Source organism: Mytilus edulis, chromosome 13 (genome assembly GCF_963676685.1).
Source record: "Mytilus edulis chromosome 13, xbMytEdul2.2, whole genome shotgun sequence".
Classification (NCBI taxonomy): Eukaryota; Metazoa; Mollusca; class Bivalvia; order Mytilida; family Mytilidae; genus Mytilus; species Mytilus edulis.
The window spans coordinates 49,393,049-49,418,331 of NC_092356.1; the positions used below are offsets into that span (position 1 = coordinate 49,393,049).

General features: G+C 31.8%; 1 protein-coding gene across 11 annotated transcripts in view; it reads right to left on the bottom strand.

The window, feature by feature from the left end:
* LOC139500700 (transcription initiation factor TFIID subunit 10-like) overlaps positions 1 to 25,283 on the bottom strand; it is a 78,037-nt gene that overhangs the window by 4,768 nt on the left and 47,986 nt on the right. For 2 of the 11 annotated variants that reach the window (XM_071289524.1, XM_071289523.1), the window contains exon 1: positions 10,039 to 10,105. The exons of 1 other annotated variant lie outside the window; for it this stretch is intronic. In XM_071289524.1, the coding sequence (XP_071145625.1) occupies positions 10,039 to 10,090 (52 nt within the window). In that variant the 5' untranslated portion in view covers positions 10,091 to 10,105. 8 more of the 11 variants (XM_071289516.1, XM_071289517.1, XM_071289520.1 and 5 more) reach the window with 8 other exon arrangements.

Below are 25,283 nucleotides of genomic sequence, written 5' to 3' on the forward strand. Positions count from 1 at the left end.
TTTGCTGCAGTATCACCAGCCTTTCAACACTGGGGTTTGAGTATGAACTCTGCAAGTGACAGGAGCTTTAAAGACTCCAATCTTAATATGAATTAGGATTGCCTTTTAACCTATCAAAGAAAGGTACTTCTGTCTTAACACTCTGACTTCCTTTACTTATATAAACTGGTCCTAATAATATACCCAAGAGTGATTGTAGATGAGTTAAACACCAAAAACCAATCAATCAAATAAGTACAATAAATATTAGTGCAAGGTTAAAAAGAAACTGTTGCAAAAGTTTTTTGTACACACATCCTCTTATTTTACCATGTTTAGGGATCATTTACTGTATGTACTAGAGTAAAAAATGATCGGCTTATAAGTCGGCTGCCCTTTTCAGCTTTGAAATCTAAGGATACAGTCTTGACCCTCCTATAAGTCGGTCTAAATTGGGACACTGTTATGCTCTGTATAGTTTTTAAGCGCATATATAATTGTAATGACTTTAACCGCGCGTAACGTAACGCTATACTTTGGTGTTTCATATGTAACGTCACATCCTTAGCAACTTTGTTATGTGTTCTTGTATAGATTTTAATACACGTTCCACATGTTATATTTGTTGTCTTGTAAATGCCCAAGTTATTTCAATAATAAAATATGTTTCAAGTCTACTTTTAATATTCCAATAACAATTATGATTCTTGAGATATCTGATTCTCTGTAACAAATTTTCTTCCTTTATATTTTTCTGAATTGAATTTTGATATCAGTTGAGCAAGTCATGACATATTTCGATTGAAAGCTCAAATGGTAATGTTTTTCAGATAAACAAATATGTACTGTTTATTTTAAACTGTCACTTTGATGTAAATAAATGTGTTTCATTTTTGGGAAAGAGCATGTTTTTTACTTTACATGTCAGAATGAAAAGAAGGCAACTATTTGTATAATTTTATTGTATATAAAACAAATATCAAGCACCTGAATTTTAAAAAGACAAATATCTGCATAGTGCAAACAACAGATCTATATATAGATTAGGATATAAACACAGATATGTTACGACACTAATCAAGTTACAACCCTGGTAATATATTATATTGAAAACTCATGCAACTCATTTCAAAAAATTTCTAACCAGAAAAAAATACTGGTAAATCATCAACAGTTCAGAATAACTTACAATCAATTATTGTCTTCAGATTTTTTGTAAAAAGATCCCTTGATCTTAATTGAACATGTTCTAGATGAGCGTGTTAGTCAATCCCAAAAAAATTCTGTTGACTTGTGACTATAAAATTCAAAAAGAATAAGCCGTTCAATTTAATTGAGTTATTTAGACCTTTTCTTTTAGAAGGGCACCCATCACACTGTCCCCAATGAGCTCAATGATGTAATTTTTTAACGACCTTGACTGGCTATACAGCCCTTGTACGGTCGGTCAATGAGCTCAATTAACAATAATTAAGATTTTATAGCATCCAGTAAAAAATAAAATGTAAACACATTAACTTTGAATAGCCTGAAAGAAAAATAATCAACAGAACAATGTAAAATATATAACTAATTAGGCAAGTAAAAAATGGCAAAAATGTAACTAAACAAACTAAAACTAATAAAAAAAGTATAATAATGTAAGTAAAGGTAGATAACTTTAAAACAAAGATATACAATTATCTGACTAGCAAATGTTACATAAATCTAAATATCTGACTAGCAAAATCAAGATCCTAAATATATAACAAACAAAATTCACACTATAAACCAAACATGATACAAGCTAATACTATACAGTCTTTTTACAATATTGTAACAGTACAATCACTTAAGTAAATCTTAATTGCAATGGCTCATTCCATGATTGGCTTAAAATCAGTCATTTTTACCATAAGTTGAAACAGTTAGAATTGTGTAAAAGAAACATGTTATTTTGTTCAAATTCACCATTGTGATATTCAGCATTGATCGTTCTTATAAAGGTAAATTCAAGTAAGCTTTTAAGACACATGAAATTTGTCATTTTCATTTTGTGAAATGTTGTACACCGCAACTCGTAAAAACACTGTTTAAAGTATCTTTTTGGTGCTTTCATAACTTTTAAATTGTTTGAGCATGTTGAGTGGTGCGGAAATTGTTCAAAAAGATATCAATTGTTGTTCAATGCAAAGGATAATAAGGATCTTATCACCATATAATGAGCTAAAGATCAATTGATTATACTTTATAGGGGATTGATAATTTCAGCTTTTAAAATACATTAAAAAACATTGTGTAAAACTTAACAGATTGACCATGTTGACAAAACAAACAATACATTTAACTGACTACACATTTTTTTTTATCAAAAAATTAAACACTCTTCCCATCAGGATTGGCTTGTTCTTTGGAATTCTTAAATGGCTTTGTTAAATATAATATTGACAAGCATGAGACTCTGACAGAGACAAAACTGTATAATTAGTACTTGTATATAAAAGCTAAAGTTGCATATAAAGAGTTAAAGTATATAGATATAATATATGATGAACAAAAAACATGGGAAAACACCTAACATACCTAATATAAGTAAATAACAACAATTATAACAACAAATAATATAAATAGCAAGATATAGCACCATGATCCTTGTTACAACATATTTGTGCACTTTAAAACCCAAAGTTTAATAAAATGTAAATGCACATAAATGTATATGTTAAAGATGTGTTAATGTTATTATTAATGAAAAAAATATGAAGCAAATTAAAACTGGGCAAAGAGCAATTAAATGTAAATTTTAAACATTTTTTAGAAAGAATTATTTATTTTCTTCATCTGAATGTTGACTTATTTGACCTTCGACTAGTAGTTAAATAAAATATAATAAAAGTTGATCTTGAGTATGAAACAAAATAGGGATAGCAAAAATTTTTAAAAAAGAACTCTTCCCTTCTTACTGCTCATAATATAATCTTTAAAAAAAATAATCAAAGTAATCTCCCTTGGATCATATTTTGAAAAACCCTGTGTTAAAAAAAATCAAAGAAATCTCCATTTGATCACATTTTAAAAACCCTGTGTTGAAAAAAAATATTTTTGTTGTTAACACACGTATAAAGAGTTCAAGGCACTTGTACCTAACAAAAATACCTACATACTTCAATATAACAATGTATATAGATAAAACAAAATTCAGAGACAAGTGGATTTAAGGTACAATCTTATCAATGCTGTACATGTTCTTACTGTAAAATAATGCTAAAAATGACTAGTTACTACAACAAAAACATGTAAGGTATATATAAGTAGACAAAGCAACATTGATATGCATATTACAAACACAAGTTTTAGTACAGCTTAGTTACTGGTATGTCATTTACATAACATGGCTTCATACTTTAGCTAGGACAAACTATTAATTACTACACTTTTACAACATAAAATCAGAAAGAACTATTTTTTAAAAGCATATATGTATATATACATATTTCAACCAGGTGCTCCGCAGGGCGCAGCTTTATACGACCGCAGAGGTCGAACCCTGAACAGTTGGGGCAAGTATGGACAAAACATTCAAGCATGATACAGCTCTGAATTTGGATTGTGATCAAATTTTTGACATTACATGTTTTTTTTTACACAAAACAAATGCCAAGATTTTACAAATCAATTAAAGATTTCTTCTTCAAACTTTTTAAATCTAAAATTAAATAGTTGACACAGCATAGGTTTCTGACACAGAATGAATGTGGTCTAATGAACTTAAAAGGTTTTTTTTGCCTTTGAGCAAATCACTATGCTGTTGAATATTAATCCTCTCAAAAAAATGTTTGAAGAAATTTTCTTTTTATTTATGAAATCTGAAATGAGAAAAATTTAACCCCCCCCCTTTTTTTCACATCCCCGTTTCCCTTTTTCAAAACTGATATCAATTCAAATTTCTAATGGAGTTTGCAACAATAACTACTCATTTAAATACATCATAAAATATTAAGATGTAAAAAAACTGCTTGTTATCACTGAATGGTAAAGATTATTTAAATTTATCAGTTGGTAGTAAAAAGTGTATATACATTGTATATTGTATATAACAAAGATTTAAGTTGATTCTGGACAAAGAAAGATAACTCCAATTAAAAAAAATTCTTGCTATTGCACAATATTGTGCAATAGGATATTTCTTGCTTACTATTCTGGACAAAGAAAGATAACTCTAATTAAAAAAAAATTTGCTATTTCACAATATTGTGCAATTAGATATTTCTTGCCATTGCACAATACTGTGCAATTGAAAAGACTTGCTATTGCACAATACTTAATATAATAATTTTAGATCCTGATTTGGACCAACTTGAAAACTGGGCCCATAATCAAAAATCTAAGTACATGTTTAGATTCAGCATATCAAAGAGGCCCAAGAATTCAATTTTTGTTAAAATCAAACTTAGTTTAATTTTGGACCCTTTGGACTTTAATGTAGAATTTGAAATTTGATAACAGGACCAAAAATGAAGAATCTACATACACAGTTAGATTTGGCATATCAAAGAACCCCAAGGATTCAATTTTTGATGAAATCAAACAAAGTTTAATTTTGGACCCTTTGGACCTTAATGTAGACCAATTTGAAAACTGGACCAAAAAACTTCAATAATCAAGAATCTAAGTACATTTTTAGATTCAACATATCAAAGAACCCAACCGATTCATTTTTTGTCAAAATCAAACTAAGTTTAATTTTGGACCCTTTGGACCTTAATGTAGACCAATTTGAAAACGGGACCAAAAGTTGAGAATCTACATATACAGTTAGATTCGGCATATCAAAGAACCCCAATTATTCAATTTTGATGAAATCAAACAAAGTTTAATTTTGGACCCTTTGGGCCCCTTTTTCCTAAACTGTTGGGACCAAAACTCCCAAAATCAATACCAACCTTCCTTTTATGGTCATAAGCCTTGTGTTTAAATTTCATAGATTTGTATTTACTTATACTAACATTAGTGCGAAAACCAAGAAAAATGCTTATTTGGGTCCCTTTTTGGCCCCTAATTCCTAAACTGTTGGGTCTTAAACTCCCAAAATCAATACCAACCTTCCTTTTGTGGTCATAAACATTGTGTTTAAATTTCATAGATTTCTATTTACTTAACCTAAGGTTATTGTGCAAAAACCAAGAAAAATGCTTATTTGGGCCCTTTATTGGCCCCTTATTCCTAAACTATTGAAACCAAAACTCCCAAAATCAATCCCAATCTTTCTTTTGTGGTCATAAACCTTGTGTCAAAATTTCATAGATTTCTATTAACTTAAACTAAAGTTATGGTGCGAAAACCAAGAAAATGCTTATTTGGGCCCTTTTTGGCCCCTTATTCCTAAAATGTTGGGACCAAAACTCCCAAAATCAATACCAACCTTCCTTTTATGGTCATAAACCTTGTGTTAAAATTTCATAGATTTTTATTCACTTTTACTAAAGTTAGAGTGCGAAAACTAAAAGTATTCGGACGCCGGACGACGACGACGCCGACGCCAACGTGATAGCAATATACGACGAAAATTTTTTCAAAATTTGCGGTCGTATAAAAATAATCAATAAAAATTTGTAGAAGGACACTTCTTAAACATATAACAAAACTGCATAAGAGACACTTTTCCTTACTTTACCTGTATCTTTTTTTTCAAAAACTTAAAAGGATTTCTAGATTGGATTTTTAAAATATGGTTAATCTTCATTACAGCTAACTGGTATAACTTTAACTGTTATCAATGTACAAGGATATAGAAATGTCACTGGAACCTCATAATGCAAAAAAATCAGGATGTACAAACAAAAAATGTCTTATTTTTATCAAGTTTTCTACAAGTGGAATGCCAATTGCAATAGGATGCAGTATGTACATATGTTTGCTTTATAAATGACATTTCTTTGAATTCTAACTAATTACATTTTCTGACTTACTAAATAAAACAACTTGTACATGTAATGCTGATCATATAACAATACCTTAACAAATCTTGCAATGTTTTCAACCATTCACAGTTAATTCCCTTATTTTTTTTATTTTCTTTCTTTCACAAGAGTTATCTCCCATTTTTTAACATTTTATTGGAGTGTCAAAGGAGAACTTTGGCTTGTTGTAGCCGTCAGTGCTGTAATACTTCATCTTTTCTTCAGACAGAGAAGGAGTTTCTGGTTTTGACTCCCAGTGGTAAACAATTTCCTGGTCTGATGGACATGTCTTTCGGAAGGTCTCGTTCTTGTATGCTGCAGCTAAGTACTTCCACAGCCCAACCATATCATCAGGAATTTCAAAATCTTTGAAAGCCTTGGCAGCTACTCTGATATGCTGAAGTTTTGGCAACATTAGGCAATCTAGATGAGTAAGCTTGTCTCCACACAGGTAGCGTGTATCTGCTGTTTCCAGATAGTCATTTATGGCTTGTAGTTCCTTCAGTAAATGATCTGCTGAGTGGCTTACTTGCTTGATAAAATAGGAGAACTTTGAGAAAATGTCTAAACAAACGGAATGGGCTTGCATGTTGCTGTATTGTAGAGATGGATACGGGAATGTTTCATCAACATACTGAACAATCTCATCGTTGTCAGATCTGATTTCATCTCCGTGCTTAAGAACAGGCAAACGATTGGCTAACTTCTTAAAATCCACCGGTGGACGAGCCATATTGATAGTTATCACATCATAATTCAACTCTCCAGACTTCAGATCTAGAATCATATAGAACCTCTGACAGAAAGGACAAGCACCATAACTTTCTCCATCTTTCCCAGCTCGAACATACAATTCCACATGATTTGTGGGAAGAGAATCACCGTTAACACTCATTTTCGATAGAAAGTGTAAAGATTAAAGCTCCAGAAAGTCAGGATAACTTAGAAACTATTCCAACAGAGAGAGGTTCAGCTGAAAACTAAAGATAACACTGCTGCAACCAATCACCAAAATGTAGTCAACCTGAAGAGAGAAAGATAGGAAAATGTTAGAAATTCTTTTTAAGTCGCAAACATGCTATAACACAATCAGCTGATTTTAAATTTAGCTTTTTTTAAAATCTTTCTTACAATTTAGGTCAGATGGATATAGTACAACTTTTAACTTTAAATCATCTTAGCAACTTTTTGCATTTTTTATAATAGAATTTCTAACATTTTCTCTTTCTTTTTTGTTTTTATATATTTGTCAAATTACCACTTCTTTTCATAATGCTCATGCTGCACAATTGATATCGTAATTGTTCTGACTTGTAAATAAAGGAAATTAAAGACAATTGTAAACATTTCCCCTATTCTCTTGCTTGTGACCATGATATCTTTGAAGAAAGGTCAAGTTGACAAAATTCGAATTTTTAATAAATAATTTAAAGAAATGTTAGATCGGGATACAATTTTTCACAATCTAATCTGAAACAAATACCTGATGTTTAATCATACATTTGTAACTTCAGTTTTCCAAGAGTTTCATAAATAAGTTACTATGGCAAAATTTCTTCAATTTTAAAAGAGGATGCTTTTTCAAATTTTTGAGAGAAAACACTGTAACATGTTTCAACAACTGTCATATAACATGTACATATGTTTAAGATAAAAATTTACAATGATTTTACATTTATTTTACTTTTACCAAAAAAATATTTATTATATCATCCCTACATGCAAATAAATAAATACAAAAACAACAATATGAGCATGATGTAACATAAATTACCTCAAATGCACTTCCTTCAAATTATCATTGTGTTATCCTGACTATAAATAACTTTTTTCCACTTTATAGAACAATATCGACAACACCTTAACAATATTTGGTATTTTTTCTCTATGACTCTACTTTACCCACGGTAGCAACATTTTTGTCCAACTAAGTACCCATGATATCTACAACCACACCTTGATTTTATCTTACAACTGGCCTTTAAAGTTGAATATTAGCATAGATAACCTTGTGTACACTGTGACTTATAAGTGTTAGTTCTGGTTTAATAATGAATGTACCTTCAGTATTTTAAATATTTCAGGTTGTATTTCATTGACGAACTATGTATAAATTAGGCCAGAAGTCAAAGGAGCCAGGTGAAGTAATAACCTACTAACTAACCCCATCCCTTAAACATGTTAAAGTTAGTTGCCTTTCTGTAACTTTGTGTATATACAATGTATAGGCCACCAGTCGTGCATCCTGGGTTAATTATTTAAGAATTTTAGAAGACATTGAATTTATTTAGTAGCAGTTCTAATGGAAACCTCTTATTTACAATGTACGTACATGTAAGTAAGGGGTTTATACATTAACTCTTAATTCTGGTCCAACATCTTGAGAAATGTGATAATAAAGTAACGTGTACAATATAAAAAAAGAAGATGTGGTATGATTGCCAATGGGACAACTCTCCACAAGAGACCTAAATGACACAGAAATTAACAACTATAGGTCACAGTACGGCCTTCAACAATGAGCAAAGCCCATACTGCTTAGTCAGCTATAAAAGGCCCCGAAATGACAATGTAAAACGATTCAAACAAAAAAACTAATCAAATGGCCTTATTTATGAAATGTATATTTATTTTGTGTGTGAAGGACTTGTTCAAATTTTATGAACCACTATTCCAAGCAGACAAAAAATCTCTTGTTGCTATTATACCAAGGTGGTGAAAGTGTTTAAACAAGTGCATATCAATTGTAACACTTAATTCTACTGCAATAATATCAAATTTTCACAATAAAATCAATACAGATATCTTATGCAAGACTCATCATGTCTCTGTCTTTAAAACAAGGTAGACATACTATATATATATGTAAGATAACTACATGTACCTGAAGAAATTAATCTTTGACAAGGTCTACCATGTCTACCCTTAAAACAATATGCACGTAAAAAGGAGGATAAAATTTAGTTCACAGTCCAATGATAACAAAAAGGTACTAAGACTATGCAACCTTTAAAGTATGTCAATATTAAATAAGTACAAGTGCATGCCTCAAACATGCAAACATTTTTGATAGATTAGAAGAAAGTTTTAATCAATCTATGACTTTATTAATATGACAGGTTGATCATGTTATTCAAAGGTGAAATGTGCACATCATCTTTATATATATATATATATATATAAAAATCTGACAGAAATGTGTTGGACCTTATCCAACCTCTTCATAATTATAAGTGCAATAATACACATTGTGTAATAATGTCATAAAAGCTGCATGTATGAAACCTTGATCTAACTGTGTATAATGCCAGCACTATAACAGCACAAACTATTAAAAATATTACATAGTGTACTTCTATTCATATTTTTTCAGTTCTTTACTGAGGGGGGTAGATGAGGGGTCCTGATCCCAAAATACCGTGCTTAAAAACATGAAATCCCGAGGTCCTGAACATGCTGAATTTAAATAAATTTAAATCCTGACATCCCGAAATTCAAAATAAGGATCCCGAAAGAGTCAATCCTAAAATCCGGAGCTTAAAAACACCTGACCCCAAAGTCCCGATAAAGGTCCTTTCCCACCTCTTTACTTGTACATGATAAATATCAGATAAAATATATATGTATAATTTCTTGTCAACAAACAAACTCCAACCCTCCCAGACCTCCAGTCATTTTCACACAGGACATTAAAATCAACAATAAAACTTACCAGATCAAAACAAATCGGTTTATTTAAGGTAGTTTATCAAGCATTCCTCAGCGTTTTGTAAGAGCAATAAATCCAGATAATAAAAATTTCAACACCAAGCACAGTTACAAAAATGTACAACCATGACCACCTTTCAGCACTTATTATTTTAATTCCCAATTGCAAAATGAAATAAGAAACTTAATAAAGTGTTTCAAACAGGACCAAGCTTCTGCCTAAAATCACAATCTTCTTATTGCATAATCTCTTTTGAATGTAAAAAATCTGCTAGAAAATCCTTAAGTATTGATGAAAAACGATTATATAACAAGATTTAACTATACAACCTGAATATAATGCATTTTATACTACCATGACTACAGCTGGTTCACTTTATAGTTTTTAATCAAATTTAGATTACAGTATTACATAGACAATGTGTTTCCTGACTAAAATAACAGGTTTTAACCTTCCACCACATGTGTCTTTTGACTTCCTCTCACTATATAAAATTACATGTAAGGAGATGTGGTATATGATAGCCAATTTATTAGACAACTATCTACAAAACACCAAATGATGTGGATGTAAGAAACTATATATTGTAGGTCTGTCACCACATGACTTATAACTATACAGTATATACATGTAGTATGCTATAAAGGGTTCCTACACGGCAAATGTGAAAGTAAAGAAGGGTATAAGCATCACTACCCAAATTAGTACCTACTTGATCTAAGTTTTGTGGATATAAGCATAGTGTGTAAGTTTCAAAACATTTGGTTGAGGCAAACGTAAGTTTAGAGAACAGATATGAATTTTTTTCATACATGTGTAAAGGGGCATAACTTAAGAATAGTATAGCTGAAACCACCAAAATTCCAATTTGATCTGTCTGTCTGTAATTTGTGGTAATAATCATTTTGTATAAGATTTATAAAATTTGGTTAAGGCAAACTAAAGAACTTTGGAGAATGGAACCAAAATAATGATTCAGCCATTTTTCACTTCTTAAAGGGGCATAACTCTAGAAAGGTAAAAATGACGCCACCCAAGTTAAACCTTGTGGTAATAAGCATTTTGTATCAGTTTCATTTCATATGGGTGAGGCAAAGCGGCTAACAAAAGTTAGAGCAGAAACCAATTTCAAAACAAACATGACAAACAGACAGACAGACAAAGGTAAAACTTAATGCCCCCTTTGCGTTATTGCGGAGGCATAAAAAGAAACATGTCAGACAGCAACTAATCAACATAAAGAATGTGACGGGGTTAAACATGTTTGTGAGCACTAAGTCATACTAACATAACTGATTTGATTGATGTTGGCTGTATAATGGTAGCATCATGAGTATGTAGCTAGTTGTTAATTTTGTTTTGTAGATGTATGACTAAAAGTCCAAGACCTTGCTCATATTGGCTCCATGACCATGATCATTTAATAAAAAATAAAAGACTGTAGAAGATTGAAAGTCACCTCTACATTTTGACTGACTTACCAGTGGGCTGACTTTACACTTAACCACAGGCCCAGCAGCCATGGCTTGTAAATTGCTTTTAGGCCTGTAAAAATCATCTCTACAGGCCTAGGTCACAGAATCTAAGTTCTAACTTAAATTGTCCTATAATTGAGCTCTAGGGCTATAGATTTAAAATTTTTCATGTAGACTGATTTTATACTGTACATGTATGTATCCAAGGACTAGTATACACAAATCGTTGATGTATCCCATTAAATCCTGATAACTTGTAGGTCCCCTCAGATTTATCGTAGATGTATGTATATCTATGGATTTAAAACTACATGTAACAGGCTATTATTTGAACTTGGAATTATTTTCAATTATGGAATTTGCATAATTTCTTGTGTTTAATATTTTTAATAAATTCCATGTTTATTTGGTATCATAATCTTTTCAGCGGTTAATAACACTTTCCATACAATGTATTTTGGTTAGATAGTGTTGTGCGCGGCACAGTGCATTCTATTGAAAATATACTATTTTCTTTGTAATAGAAAGTGTTGTGCGCAGCAAAGAACATTTCAGTACAGAATAAACATGGAATTTATTAAAAATTTCAGTAACAAGAAATCAAGCAAATTCCATAATTAAAAATAATTCCAAGTTCAAATAATAGCCTGTTATGTATGTGTATAATTTCATGTTTTGCCTAATTACTTAAAAATTTTAAGCATATTATAAAAATATTTGAAACCTAGCTACAGCATAGAGAGGAGACTAAATACCTTTATTTATTGCAATGAAGAAATCTTATAATGTCACCATAATACAGTAAGGTTTGACATTATAATTTTTAAATCTGATTTAAAAAAAAAGATTAAGGATTTTTCCAACTTGTTAAATAATATAAATAATGTATAAACAGCATAACAAAATATATGAATTGATTTTCATCCATATATATTAATTTCTTACCTGGTTGAGAAAGAAGACATATATATCCTTAATTACTACAAATGTTTAACTTGTGTCAACCCGTGTCACTTGCCAACTACATGTAGGTAAGTGCGTAATGATACAAGTACGACATCATTAGGAAGAGAAACATCATACCTCATTACACTTACATCTGATTAACATCAATACATATTATAGACAAATATTTCAGGGAGTGATATGAATAAACTTGTAAATGTATAGACTAAAGGAATTTCGGCCAAAAACATTAAAAAAAGAAATTTTTAATATGATTTCTTATTTCTAACATTATTGACATCAGGCAGTCCTATAGTCTAATATCTAATATTCAATTCAACTTTCTTTCTGACACTGTTAAAACATTGTTAAAACTAGAGGATCAAATTTAATAAAACTGATAACCTAATGGGACAGTCATGACAGAAGTATTTGATAGAATTCAAAGTAGTATAAGCACAAATACATGTATGAACAAGAATGTGTCTTTAGTACATATTCCATCATTTTCTATGTTCAGTGGAGTGTAAAATGTGGTAAAAACTCTAATTTCTCATTAAAATTAATTTCGCATTAAAACTAGAAAGATCGTATCATAGTTGATTGGACTTCAACTTCAATAAATACTACCTTGACCAAAACTTTAACCAGACGGCCTAAACAGAACAAATGGATGCAGACTTCTACCTACATGCATGTCGCCTCAAAAATAAAAAGATTTAAATTTTGATCTTTGTAAATGTTGAAGATCAGAATAGAATCTTAATTAATTGAATTAACCACGTTAACATAAAGTTTCTATAGCTATTCTGTCGGCAACTAGTCTCCATCATATGGACAAGGGTATTGGAAATGATGTAAAACAAACAATCAATCAATCTATCAATATTCTAGGAACCATGAGTTGTGCATTATAATAAATCAATGCATGACATTACAATTATTTTCAAGTACAAGTACAGTGTGGGAGTAAAAATATTGACATATTATATCTTTGAGATATTACCATTCCTTGTATTCAACTATTATACATGAACCTGACATGCAGATAAAACAGAAAAGTTTCTATCAGACTATAGCGAATTTTAAAATTCCAATTAATCAATGTTATCATAAAATAATTCAATTTAATATTATGGAAAATAGTTAAGTTGCTGGGTTGGACAGCAGAAAGTTTAATCTCAAAGCACATACTTTTTACTTTTTTGAAGGCTATCTAATTTTATTGAGTATATATACTATTTTGAACTTATAACCTATTCTTACATGCAAAAACACTCTAAATACTATCAATGTATACCAGGAATTGATAATTTGACCTCATTTTCAATAAAAGCTTTTTGATAGATATTGGTAGTCATTCAATATATATACCTATTCATGTCCATTATACAATGTTCTATAGTACATTTGTACCTGCATATGATACATGATTGATGGCAGACATAAGATTTTCTTTATTTCAATTGTTTTATCCAGACATTTACAAAGTGTACATCTGTGATCATAATACAAATCGAGGAGCCCTGTGTTTTGCTTCTCCATTATTTTTTGTTGTCCATCTACCATCATGACCATAATAGTTATACTGTCAATGACTGTACCAGCAGTCTTTGCCAAATTTTTTGGGGTTTTGTCTGACCGATAATTCCATTTTTTGTCTTCCACATCAAATTAAGACTAAAATTATAGTACTTAATTTCAATATAACAGTGGCTGATCCAGAAATTTTCATAAGAGGGGGCTCACTGACTGACCTAAGGGGGGCCCACTCCAGTCACGCATCAGTGATTCCCTATATAAGCAACCAAATTTTTTACCAAAAGGGGGGGCCTAACAGCAATTTTATTGCTTCAATTTCATGGCTTCAATTGTATTGCTTCAACATGTTCAATTTAGTACATGTGTATTTCAGTATCTTAGATAGAGGAAATGACATAAAATCTATTCTATTTCAAAACTTGTGATATAAATGATAATGTACAATGTATGTGCTCAGTTTATACATAATTTTTAAATCATGATGCATCATTGGACTCATGGATACCAGTTTTGAAAATAATGTTATCTAGCTATTTACATGTAGTCTATATTAACGAGTCCAGGACTCATGGACTGACACATTAGTTGAAAACTCAGTCATTTGCCTGTTACACTAACAAAACTGGATAATTAACAAACAGAACAAAGCTATTGACAAGACACAATTAGTTCTTTCACTTCTCTCTACTTTATTATTAACAAATGTCTGTGTATTAATAAGTTTCAAGTTGATGTGACCAAATTGTTGGAAAGACTACTTAGACTACTACTGCAAAATTTCAAACAAGGATTCGTCTTCAATCTGAAATGAGGATGATATCCTTTTTTTAGGATCTTCCCAATAAAATTAAGAAGATGTGTACTTAAAAAGAAAAAGAAGTACGATTTGTCATTTAGCATTGAGACAACTCATCATCAGAGATTAAATACATGTAGCAACTATACATTGAAGGTCATTGTACATGTATGGCCAGCTGCCTTTAACAATGAGTCTAACCCATACCACATGCAATAAGGCATGCACATGACAAATGTAGAACAATTCTATTAAGTTATTTAAGAAATGAATCTGTTAAGAATGTGTCCATAGTACACGGATGCCCAATCCACACTATAATTTTCTATGGTCAGTGGATCATGAAAATGGGGTAAAATCTCGAATTTGACATTAAATTTAGAAAGATCATATCATAGGGAACATGTGTACCAAGTTTCAAGTTGATTGGACTTTAACTTCATCAAAAAATACCTCAACCAAAAACTTTTACCTGAAGAGAGACAGACAGATGGACGAACAGACCAGAAAACATAATGCTCATATGTGGGACATAAAAACAGCAACTTAAGACAACAACTGAATTACAGCCACCTGACTTAATTGGAACAGGCACACATGTACAAAATGTACAAATTGGTAGAATGTTTTGGCCTTCGTTCACCTTATATTAGGGGTCTGAAACCTAATAGAGCTACAAATGTAGATATAACCTAAACTATCATTTACACTTAACATGACCTCACCATTCTTACTCTAACCTAGAACATCCCTATACATTTGTGTATTTACCTTCTATAACCATAAATCATTCATGAAGATCAACCTTTAAGCATAAAGACCCTTCAACAATCATGACAATGTTAAATAAAAAGTCAAGTAAGACATGTGATATGGCTGATATCTGTGACTACCTAATTTTGGAAAATCTTGTCAAAAGATATCTCTTATCAACACTCACTAATAGAGCCCATAGATAAACAAAATTATGACTCTTGAAGATGTTGATGAAAGATGACCTTTTTGATTTTACAATTATTGGTATAAATAAGTTATCAATGTGCTGATGAATCTTGGGCCAGAATTTTTTAATTTGTTGGTTTACGGATCCGCCGATCCGATTTTGCCGATTTCCAGAATAAAAATAAAATTCACTTTTCATGCTTTTTTATTCCCGCCGACCGTAACAAATGCATTGTCCCTAAAAAATAATTAAAATACTCGTTTTTTTATGAAATGAAATGCATTAATCACTATAAAAATTGATAACACTTTCTGTAGTGAAAAAAATAAAACTTCCAGTTTACGTTTCTAAAAATAGACAAATCAATTATAACTGACCTTCAAATGTGGTTTGCGCAAATAATTTTGCGAAACGAAACCTGTGTTTAAAACCAATTACAAAATCAATTCGTTTACCGTATTTGTCATCAGTCTGTAAGATGCATCATCTGATAGAAATAGACTTGTCCAAATGTGGACAGGTAGAAGACGTCAAGTTAAAGTACTAAATATTAACAAATCATTTGAAATTTTCTTGCTTCATAGATCATAAAAAATTTTCGTCCATTTGGCCAAAAAAACGGGAATGCATGACAACAGATTAATCCGATATTCTCGTTTTTCCAGTGGACGAGTCCATTACGTTTGTTGACATGTGTGTTGAAACTTATTTTCGTACGACGTTTTTTACATTTTTTCTTCTTTATCAGTTTTCGTGCTTGAAGATCGTAATTCACCAAGCCCACCAAGTTATCGGGAATTGATTAAGAGCTACGCGAATCTGTTTTTCATGTTTGTGAAATGACGATATCCGTGCAGTCCCCGTCCACTTTTTGTTTACGGGAAATTATCAGAATGTCATGCGATGTTTATGACAGCTGATTTCATCGAACTAAAATCTAAGAAATGATGACAAAATAGCATATTTTTTTTATTTTTTTTGCCAACCGACCGACCCGACTTTTTCATTGGTAAAATCCGTAAACCAACAAATTAAAAAACCCTGGCCTTGGATTGATGCAGATGTAGAAGTTTTAAAATTGTGCAGACATGTTTCAATACACATAGTGATACACATCATTACTCCATGGATGCAAAAGATAAAGAAATAAGATGAACAGGATGAAGTGGATGTATAAAATACACTATATTCTACTGGTGGAGGATTACATGTATACCATAGCTATATTTTAGTACTATTAAACAATTGGATTTATTTTCATTGTCACTCAGTGCTCTAATATTAGAGTGATCTATGAAAGAGGGGCAAACGATTTATAGTGCCTTTGTTTTATACTGTCATTACAAACAATGTAGTATGTTGTATTAATAAAGCCATTTTGAGACAACCCAACTGTATATCCAGCTCGAGATATCCAGGGTCACTATATAACCTGACCACTGAATGTATGTTGATAGAAATATCTAACATGTCTAAGCGATTTATTAAATCAAATTATAGACTACATGGACTAGTCAGGGCCAAAGGGAAGTAACTTGAAGGAATATTTTCATGATTATTAATTTCTTTGATTTTTCATTGCAGCCTGCAGGTGCGTGTCAGTTCAATATGACAACAGAAAGCATAAATATTTAATTAAATGGCATTCAAGCTAATGTCATCTTAGATTAGAAGATATTATAGTAAATTGTAAAAGTTTGGCATGATTCTTACCAGGCTCTGTGTTCATATTATCATAAAAAGATGAATGTAACATGCATTTTGATTGGTCAATTCGGTCTCACTAATTAGCGACAAGAAGAATTTTAGCGACAAAAAGCGTCAAGAAGCGACAAGAAGAATTATTTTAGCGACAAGAAAACATATTTTATAAATCAAAATTACTTATTCCAAATAAATATTAAAAGAATATGCAAAAGAAAACAATTTTAGACAAGAAAGTTAACATTCCTTTGATATAAAAAAAAAATTGAAACATTTATTTACATGATATAATTCAGGGGTTAAAAAATCCACTAGCCCGACGCCCGGGACTAGATCATTTACGCCTCGGGCAATTAAAATGTGTAATTCGATATGCCCGACGGACTAGTAACAAAAAATATTGACGTTTCCAAAATAGAAAGTGAAAAATCCTTTCATCACTATTGTATGTGAGCCATTTCGATTCAATTAAGTCATCCAGGATTCCAAGAATTTGAACTGGTTTGTACAGGTCCTGTTGTACATATTTTAAAACTGGAAGAAATAACTCTGGCATGTCTGGGCGGCCTGGTATCATGTGTTGATTGCAATTCTCGTACTTTAAATATCGATTTCTCATATCATGGCTTGGGGTATTGTACATTGCTTATCGTGCCGAGATTTTCAATTAACGGTATTTGGGGGTATGATGTATTGATTGGTATTGACCTGTCTTGTTGCACAGCTCTTGAGCACGAAACCATGCAACAAAATATTTCTTAATATTTTAGTACGGGAACCCCAGGAACTTCGTCAGTTTCAACACGAAAAACGGTAGATGAAGGGAGTAACGAGGCTGAAAATTCATCCCCCAAAAATGCTAAACACGATAGGGAAAAGCCGCGGAAAAAAATAATAGTGTCCAGGACAGCAGGGCTGTCAAGTCTTTAGCGCGAGACTCACACATGTTCATGCTTATTTTGTGGCATTTTCCTTTGATCTATTGTTTTTTTCTCTTTGATCTTTACAATTTGGCCACAAAATCACGCATTCACTTCCTGAAAAGTTGGCAGAACTGGGACACAATGATTCCCATGGCAAGGTTGGCTGTTGCTGCTGAAAAAACAGACAATGCTCTGTGAATATTGCCGTTAGTTGCCCCAAGCACGCCAATAAAAAGTCTGCTTTGAATGTGGGAACAACTAAGTTAGGTTAAGCACCAAAAGAATAAATAACAGATCAACAAAAATTATTAAATACAGTGTATAATGTCTCCTTCAAAACAACGGACACCCACTTTGTATTATGCAACAAACTCTTGATTTTAAAGGCATACTAGGGCTAGCAGGTCAGTTTTGATGGACTAGCAGCTCTTCCAACAGGGCTAGTAAAATCCTGCTGCCAATAAGTCCTGGGCTAGTTAGCTGTAACAAAAATTTTTAACCCCTGGATATCTTATCATTTATTATGTATGTCACGTATAACAGCCAGTATTACGTTTACTCTGTATTATGAGATTACTTTTCCTTGTGTTTTAGAACAATAATATATTTATCTTATAATTTAGTCTTTTAAAACTGTATTTGTACAATACATATTAAGCTTGCAAAGTAAATCTGTACATCATAATGACATTGTCCTGAAAATACAGACACACATTGTGAAATACAAAGAACTGAAACCAAACATGAGGAAAACATAATTAAAATGTGAATATGTTTCATCATTTTATTTAGTGTATTACCTCATTTAACGATATATATCATGTTTATTGATTGAAGATTAAAGGAAATTTATTAATGTCAGACAATCTTGAGTTTTCAACAGATGTTCACTATTTTATTTTACAATGATTTTATATTCTGGCGCGTGTATTGTATAGTCTGACGCGTGTGCAAAGTTGAAGGTGTTAATTGGATGTTATTGTAGCAATAAAACAAGGGACACGCGCCTCGTTAATCTCATTTGATGTTCTACATTGTGTATTACCTTAGGGTGAAGCCACAGCTAACGTTGGTCCTATCAGGAAAAATGAATTGAACAGTTAGACTTAGAAAGGAAATAATATTTTATGTTTTTATTTCAATAAATCCTTCAAAATAAAGTGAAAAATCTTTGTTTGTATTTTCATTTTTATAGCGTGTGCATTTCCTTTGCTCTTACAAATGTTTAATTTCTTCATCTATCAATATAATAATAAAAAAATCAATTTATTTCTACGCGTATATTAAAAAAGACTAAATGCATATTTTTTTATATTTATTAAAAAAAATGTTTTCTTGTCGCTAAATAGCTTCTTGTCGCTAAAATTATTCCTCTTGACGCTTCTTAACGCTTCTTGTCGCTAATTAGTGAGACCCGGTCAATTGATTATTTACTCAATCAAATTTAATGTTACAAATATCAATCATGAGGTACCTCACAGGCTACAACAACTAAGTCATGCTCACAAAAATGCTAGGCATTTGTAAGACCCACAACTTTTATTATTACATAGGTTAAAAAAAAATTCGGTCTCAAGGTATACCATTGTTTTTTCCTAACATAAACATGAGCAATAATTCTAAATTTGGTTAACAGTTAAGATCAGTCTGAGACTACTATGAGGGGGAGGACAGGGGGGTACCCTTCTCCCTTCTCCCACCCCTCTTCTCCTTTCTCCTACCCCCGTTCTCCTTTCTCCCATTAGAATCAAACATCTCCTTTTGAGATATTTTTTCTTGAAATATTAGAATTTTTTTTAAAAGGAGAGATATTTTATTTTTCTCCTTTCTCCAACTTTTTCTCCTTTCTCCCAGCCTTCCTCTCCTTTCTCCTACCCCCTTTCTCCTTTCTCCCACCCCCTTTCTCCTTTTTCCTACCCCCTTTCTCCCGGTCTCCCTTACCCCTGTCCTCCCCCTCTACTATAACACAGTCGTCTCAGGATCAGTTAACCAAGGATTTGTATAGTAAGAAGGACATGATTGGAATCTCGCGGTTTATCGTAAATTATAATTTCTTCTTACTATACAAATCCTTCAGTTAACTCTAAAAACTTTAAAAAATAAAACAAACTTTTTTTCACAGTTCAATCAAAGCCTTTAGGCATTAACCATTTGATTTTCTGGGGAGGGGGATTTTTTTCACCAGATTTTTTATTTCGCCTTACGCGAAAAACGATCTTTAATTTTGGCGACAAGTCGAAAACATTTTTCTCTCTCTCAATTTTAGCATTACATATAGTGGCAATGGCTGAGCCGGTGAAACAAACATTTTTTTAATATATATTGAACTTTTTTGAATGACATTCATGTGGGATGAACTTCGTCAAAAAATGTATGAGAGGAAACTCTGTCTACTTCAACAGCCCAAAAAAATCGTATTTTTAAAAGTGCAACTTTTCCCATGTGTATAATGACTTCATATTTCATGTCATGAAGCAGTTCATTATAAGTAAGCACACGAGTTTGCGTTAAGATGTACTACTGATTTCAACTTAAATTTTAAATGTGTGCCTGCCAAAAGAAAAAAAATGTCTTTACTGGGAACAAATATATCAGTTACATTTCAAAATGACAGTTACATGGATTGTATGTGTTGCAAAACATTGCTTTAGTTAATTTAAAACTCCAGTTAATACATCATACAAAGCATTCAAGAACTTTTTGATTATCAATGAATCTGCTTCATGTCTAGCGACAAATCTATCAGTCATAATACAAGAAGATATAGTAACATGTATGTACTTTGCTATAGTCAATTTAAAATCCTTTCAACGGATTCCTGTTTAACCAACCAAAATACGGTATAGGTAACGTCTTTATTAAACCCTGATTCATTTTGGGACATTTTTTTTTCAAACAACAACAACAAAAAAAAACCAAACCAAACAACTGGTAGCATCAGCAAAGTGAATATGGCATTTATATATTATCTGTAGTCTTTAGGATGCTGTCTCATTGAGGGAAACTTGCATCTCCTTTTCTCCGTTCAGCGTGCACATGTAGTTTGCATATGTTTGTCGCTAGGTTGCAGTCTCATTGACGTTTAAAGAAATGCTATTTTTTTTCTTCAAAAACGACCTGTTTGGTCACTCGTATATTGCTTGTCTATAAATATAGTTCCTGACAGTTTTATGAATGTAAACTATAAGTGCTGTGTCTTTTAGGGGAAATGTATAGCTTAATATTATAAGTTATGTTATTTGTTTGATAGTGATGTGCGTCATCATTTCTTGAAAATTGAACTTTTTCGGATGACTCCTAGGGATGAAGTGTGAAAAATATACGAGAGGCAACTCTGTCTACTTAAACAGCGACAAAAATCGTAGTTTTAAAAGTGCCGGACTTATCCATGTGTATAATGACTTCATAGTTCATGTAATTAAGCATTTCATAATAAGTAAGCACACGAGTTAGTGTTAAGATGTACTACAGATTCAACTTTTGTGTAATTAAATCTTAAATGTGTGTTTGCCAAATAAAAAAAAAAAAAAAATGTCTTCACGGGCATCTCCAGAACTGAAACCTACAGACTCCAGTTTAGCAGAGACGTAACTCTATTGACATTATGCACACAAAATCTTTACATACACAGTCAGTGTAACACAGTTGTGCTTCTCAACGACATGTCTTTTTAGCTACCGATAGATGCATCCAAATAATGACTGCGCGATACATTCCCCGAAATTTTGCAATTCTTGGTCATAAACCACACCCTTTCGTAGTAACAAAAAAAATTGTATGTATAAAAATGTCTTCCGAAAGTTATTTCAACGATCAGACTAGTGTAACTGAACATAAAAGTAAAAGATATATGTCGCTACACTAAAATTGTGATGCACACCACGAAGTTTAAACGCAGGTCCTTCTACTTGCTGTACCGTTAATACCTTTCTAATAAGTCTTCTGACACTTCTTAGCCATATACTTGTTTTCTATCAAATACAAACTGACATTAGTAATATGTTTCTCAATAAATCAATTAATACTACACGGCAATGATGAACTATTTTTATTAGATCTAGCTGATTCATGTCCAGCGACGAATATATCAGTAACATTTTATAAAGATAGTAACATGTATGTGTTGCAAAACATTGCTTTAGTTAATTTAAAACTCCAGTCAATAGATCCTACAAAGCATTTAAGAAAATTTATCATCGATGAATCTGCTTCATGTCCAGCGACAAATATATCAGTCATAATACAAGAAGATAGTAACATGTATGTGTTGCAAAACATTGCTTTAGTCAGTTCAAAATCCTTTCAACGAATTCTTGTTTAACCAACCAACATACGGTATAGGAAACGTCATTAACAAACCCTGATTCATTTTAGTGCGTTTTTGGTGATTAAAGCCACTTTCATCACTATACTGGCTTTTTCATTGCGGACATTTTCTTATCAAAAAAAAACAAAAACAAAAACAAAAACCAACCAAACAAATGGTAGCATCAGCAAAGTGAATATGGCATTTATATATATCTGTAGTCTTTGGGATGCTGTCTCATTGAGGGAAACTTGCATCTCCTTTTCTCCGTTCAGCGTGCACATGTCGTTTGCATATTTTTGTCACTAGGTTGCTGTCTCATTGACGTTTACCCCACATTCTGTTTGTTGCACATTATACATTTTCAAATATGCAGTTATTTCATGTATACTAAAGTAATGAAAAATGCAGAAGAGAAGACCAAAGGACTTAATAGAAAAAAAAATGCTATTTTTTTTCTTCAAAAGCTACCTGTTTGGTCACTCGTACTTGTCTATAAATATAGTTCCTGGTACATCTTATAATATCGTATTGCATTCCCGAGAAAGGGATGAAGAAAAATAAAATGATGGAGAGGGTGAGGGTATATGCTAGTGGGGGGAATTTTGAGAGGGAGTGAATCTGAGGGAATGTGATTTCATAGTAAGGGTAGGATGTACTGGTCTAACGGAAGTGCAGTTTCTGAATTGTCTCGTGTAGTTTCTGTTTTCTTCAACAGTCTGATTACTTTAACTATTGAAATTGCTGCCGTCTAAAAGTTCACTTAACATATAAAAAAGAAGATGTGGTATGATTGCCACATCTTCTTTCTTGTTACTGTTTATGTGCTGCTTATATATAAACATTGTAGCACTTCCCAGTTGCTAGATAGAGTTGTAGCTTTTCGTCAAATAAAGCAGCAGCTTCTTTACAGTTTATTTGATGGCAAGTGGTGAAAGCCTTATTATCATTTTATCTTTCGATGAACTGAACTAGTAATTACTGTTAATTCAGAAATTATTGAGTGCATTTATACTTGCGATTTTGTAATTTTAGACTGAAATGCGATTTTGATTTTTGCGATATTCAGAAAAATCCTATTTGATTCATATACAAAATTTCAAAATGCGAGTTTTAAATGGACGTCAAGTTGGTTACTTATTCCTTATTCCTTATTCGTTACTTATTCCCTATTCGTTACCTATTCGTTACTTATTCCTTATTCCCTATTCGTTACTTATTCCTTATTACCTATTCGTTACCTATTCGTTACTTATTCCTTATTCGTTACGTATTCGATTTTTAATATCCTTCCCCCTTGTTAATTGTTTATATTCTTATCTCTGGTTATACATTGTAGTTCTAAATTTGTTGAGGTAAAATGAACTTTTTATAACCAAATTATATGACTTTGTGTTTGTGCTCAACCGATCCTGTTGATTTATGTTCGGTACTTATTTGTTTCTTATTTGATTTTGTATACGTTCTACCTTTTAAATGTTTTATATTCGTATGTTTGAAGATCTGGTTCTTGGTTCGAAGAGGTGAAATCACCTTTTAGCGCTTGTATAAAAATGAAGATATGGTATGATCGCCAATGAGACAACTCCCCACAATAGACCAAAATGACACAGAAATTTAAAACAACTACAGGTCACGATACGGCCTTCAACAATAAGCAAAGCCCATACCAAATGGTCAGCTATAAAACATGTTAGCGGGGTGTACATCGTTTCGGAACTTGATTAATACCTTGTTTATAACACGCGTATTATACGTTGCACCTTATAGAAAAATGATTTTCAATTGTGTTCTTGTCTCTGGTGGTAACTATGTTTCTCTGATGTGATAAATAATGACTGCGCGATACATTCTCCGAATTTTGCCATTCTTGGTCATAAACCACACCCTTTCGTAGTAAGAAAAAAAAAATGTATACATAAAGGTGTCGTCCTTAAGTTATATACAACGATCTGACTGTAACTGAAGATAAAGGTAAAACTTAAAAGTCGCTACACTAAAATTGTGACAAATATGTCAGTAACATTTCAAAAAGATAGTAACATGTATGTGTTGCAAAACATTGCTTTAGTTAATTTAGAACTCCAGTTAATAGATCCTACAAAGTATTCAAGAACTTTAATCATCGATGAAACTGCAGCATGTCCAGCGACAAATATATCAGTCATAATACAAGAAGATAGTAACATGTATGTGTTTCAAAACATTGCTTTAGTCAAGTCAAAATCATTTCAACGAATTCTTGTTTAACCAACCAAAATACGGTATAGGAAACGTCTTTAATAAACCCTGATTCATTTTAGTGCGTTTTTGGTGAATCACTATACTGGCTTTTTCACTGCGGACATTTTTTTTTATCAGAAAAAAACTACAAAAAAAAAAAAAAAAAAAAAAAAAAAAACCCAACCAAACAAATGAAATGGTAGCATCAGCATAGTGAATATGGGATTTATATATATCTGCAGTCTTTAGGATGCTGTCTCATTGAGGGAAACTCGCATCTCCTTTTCTCCGTTCAGCGTGCACATGTCGTTTGCATATTTTTGTTGCTAGGTTGCTGTATCATTAATAAAGTGATAAAAAATGCAGAAGAGAAGACCAAAGGACTTAATAGAAAAAAAAGAAATGCTATTGTTTTCTTCAAAAACGACCTGTTTGGTGACTCGTATATTGATTGTCTATAAATATAGTTCCTGACAGTTTTATGAATGTAAACTGTAAGTACTGTGTCTTTTAGGGGAAATGTGCTTTTTTCTTGCGGACAGTTTTTTTTATCAGAACAAAAAAAAAAAAAAAAAAAGAATTAAAAATAAAATAAAAACCAAACAAATGGTAGCATCAGCAAAGTGAATATGTCATCTATATTTATATATATCTGTAGTCGTTGTGATGCTGTCTCATTGAGAGAAACTCGCATATAAGGTATATAAGACTTCATTTTAAAAAGTGCTCAGTATCCTTTATTTATGTTTGGTGTCAATAAGTTTTTAATTTCCTTCATTTTTTAAAACGTAAATTCTTC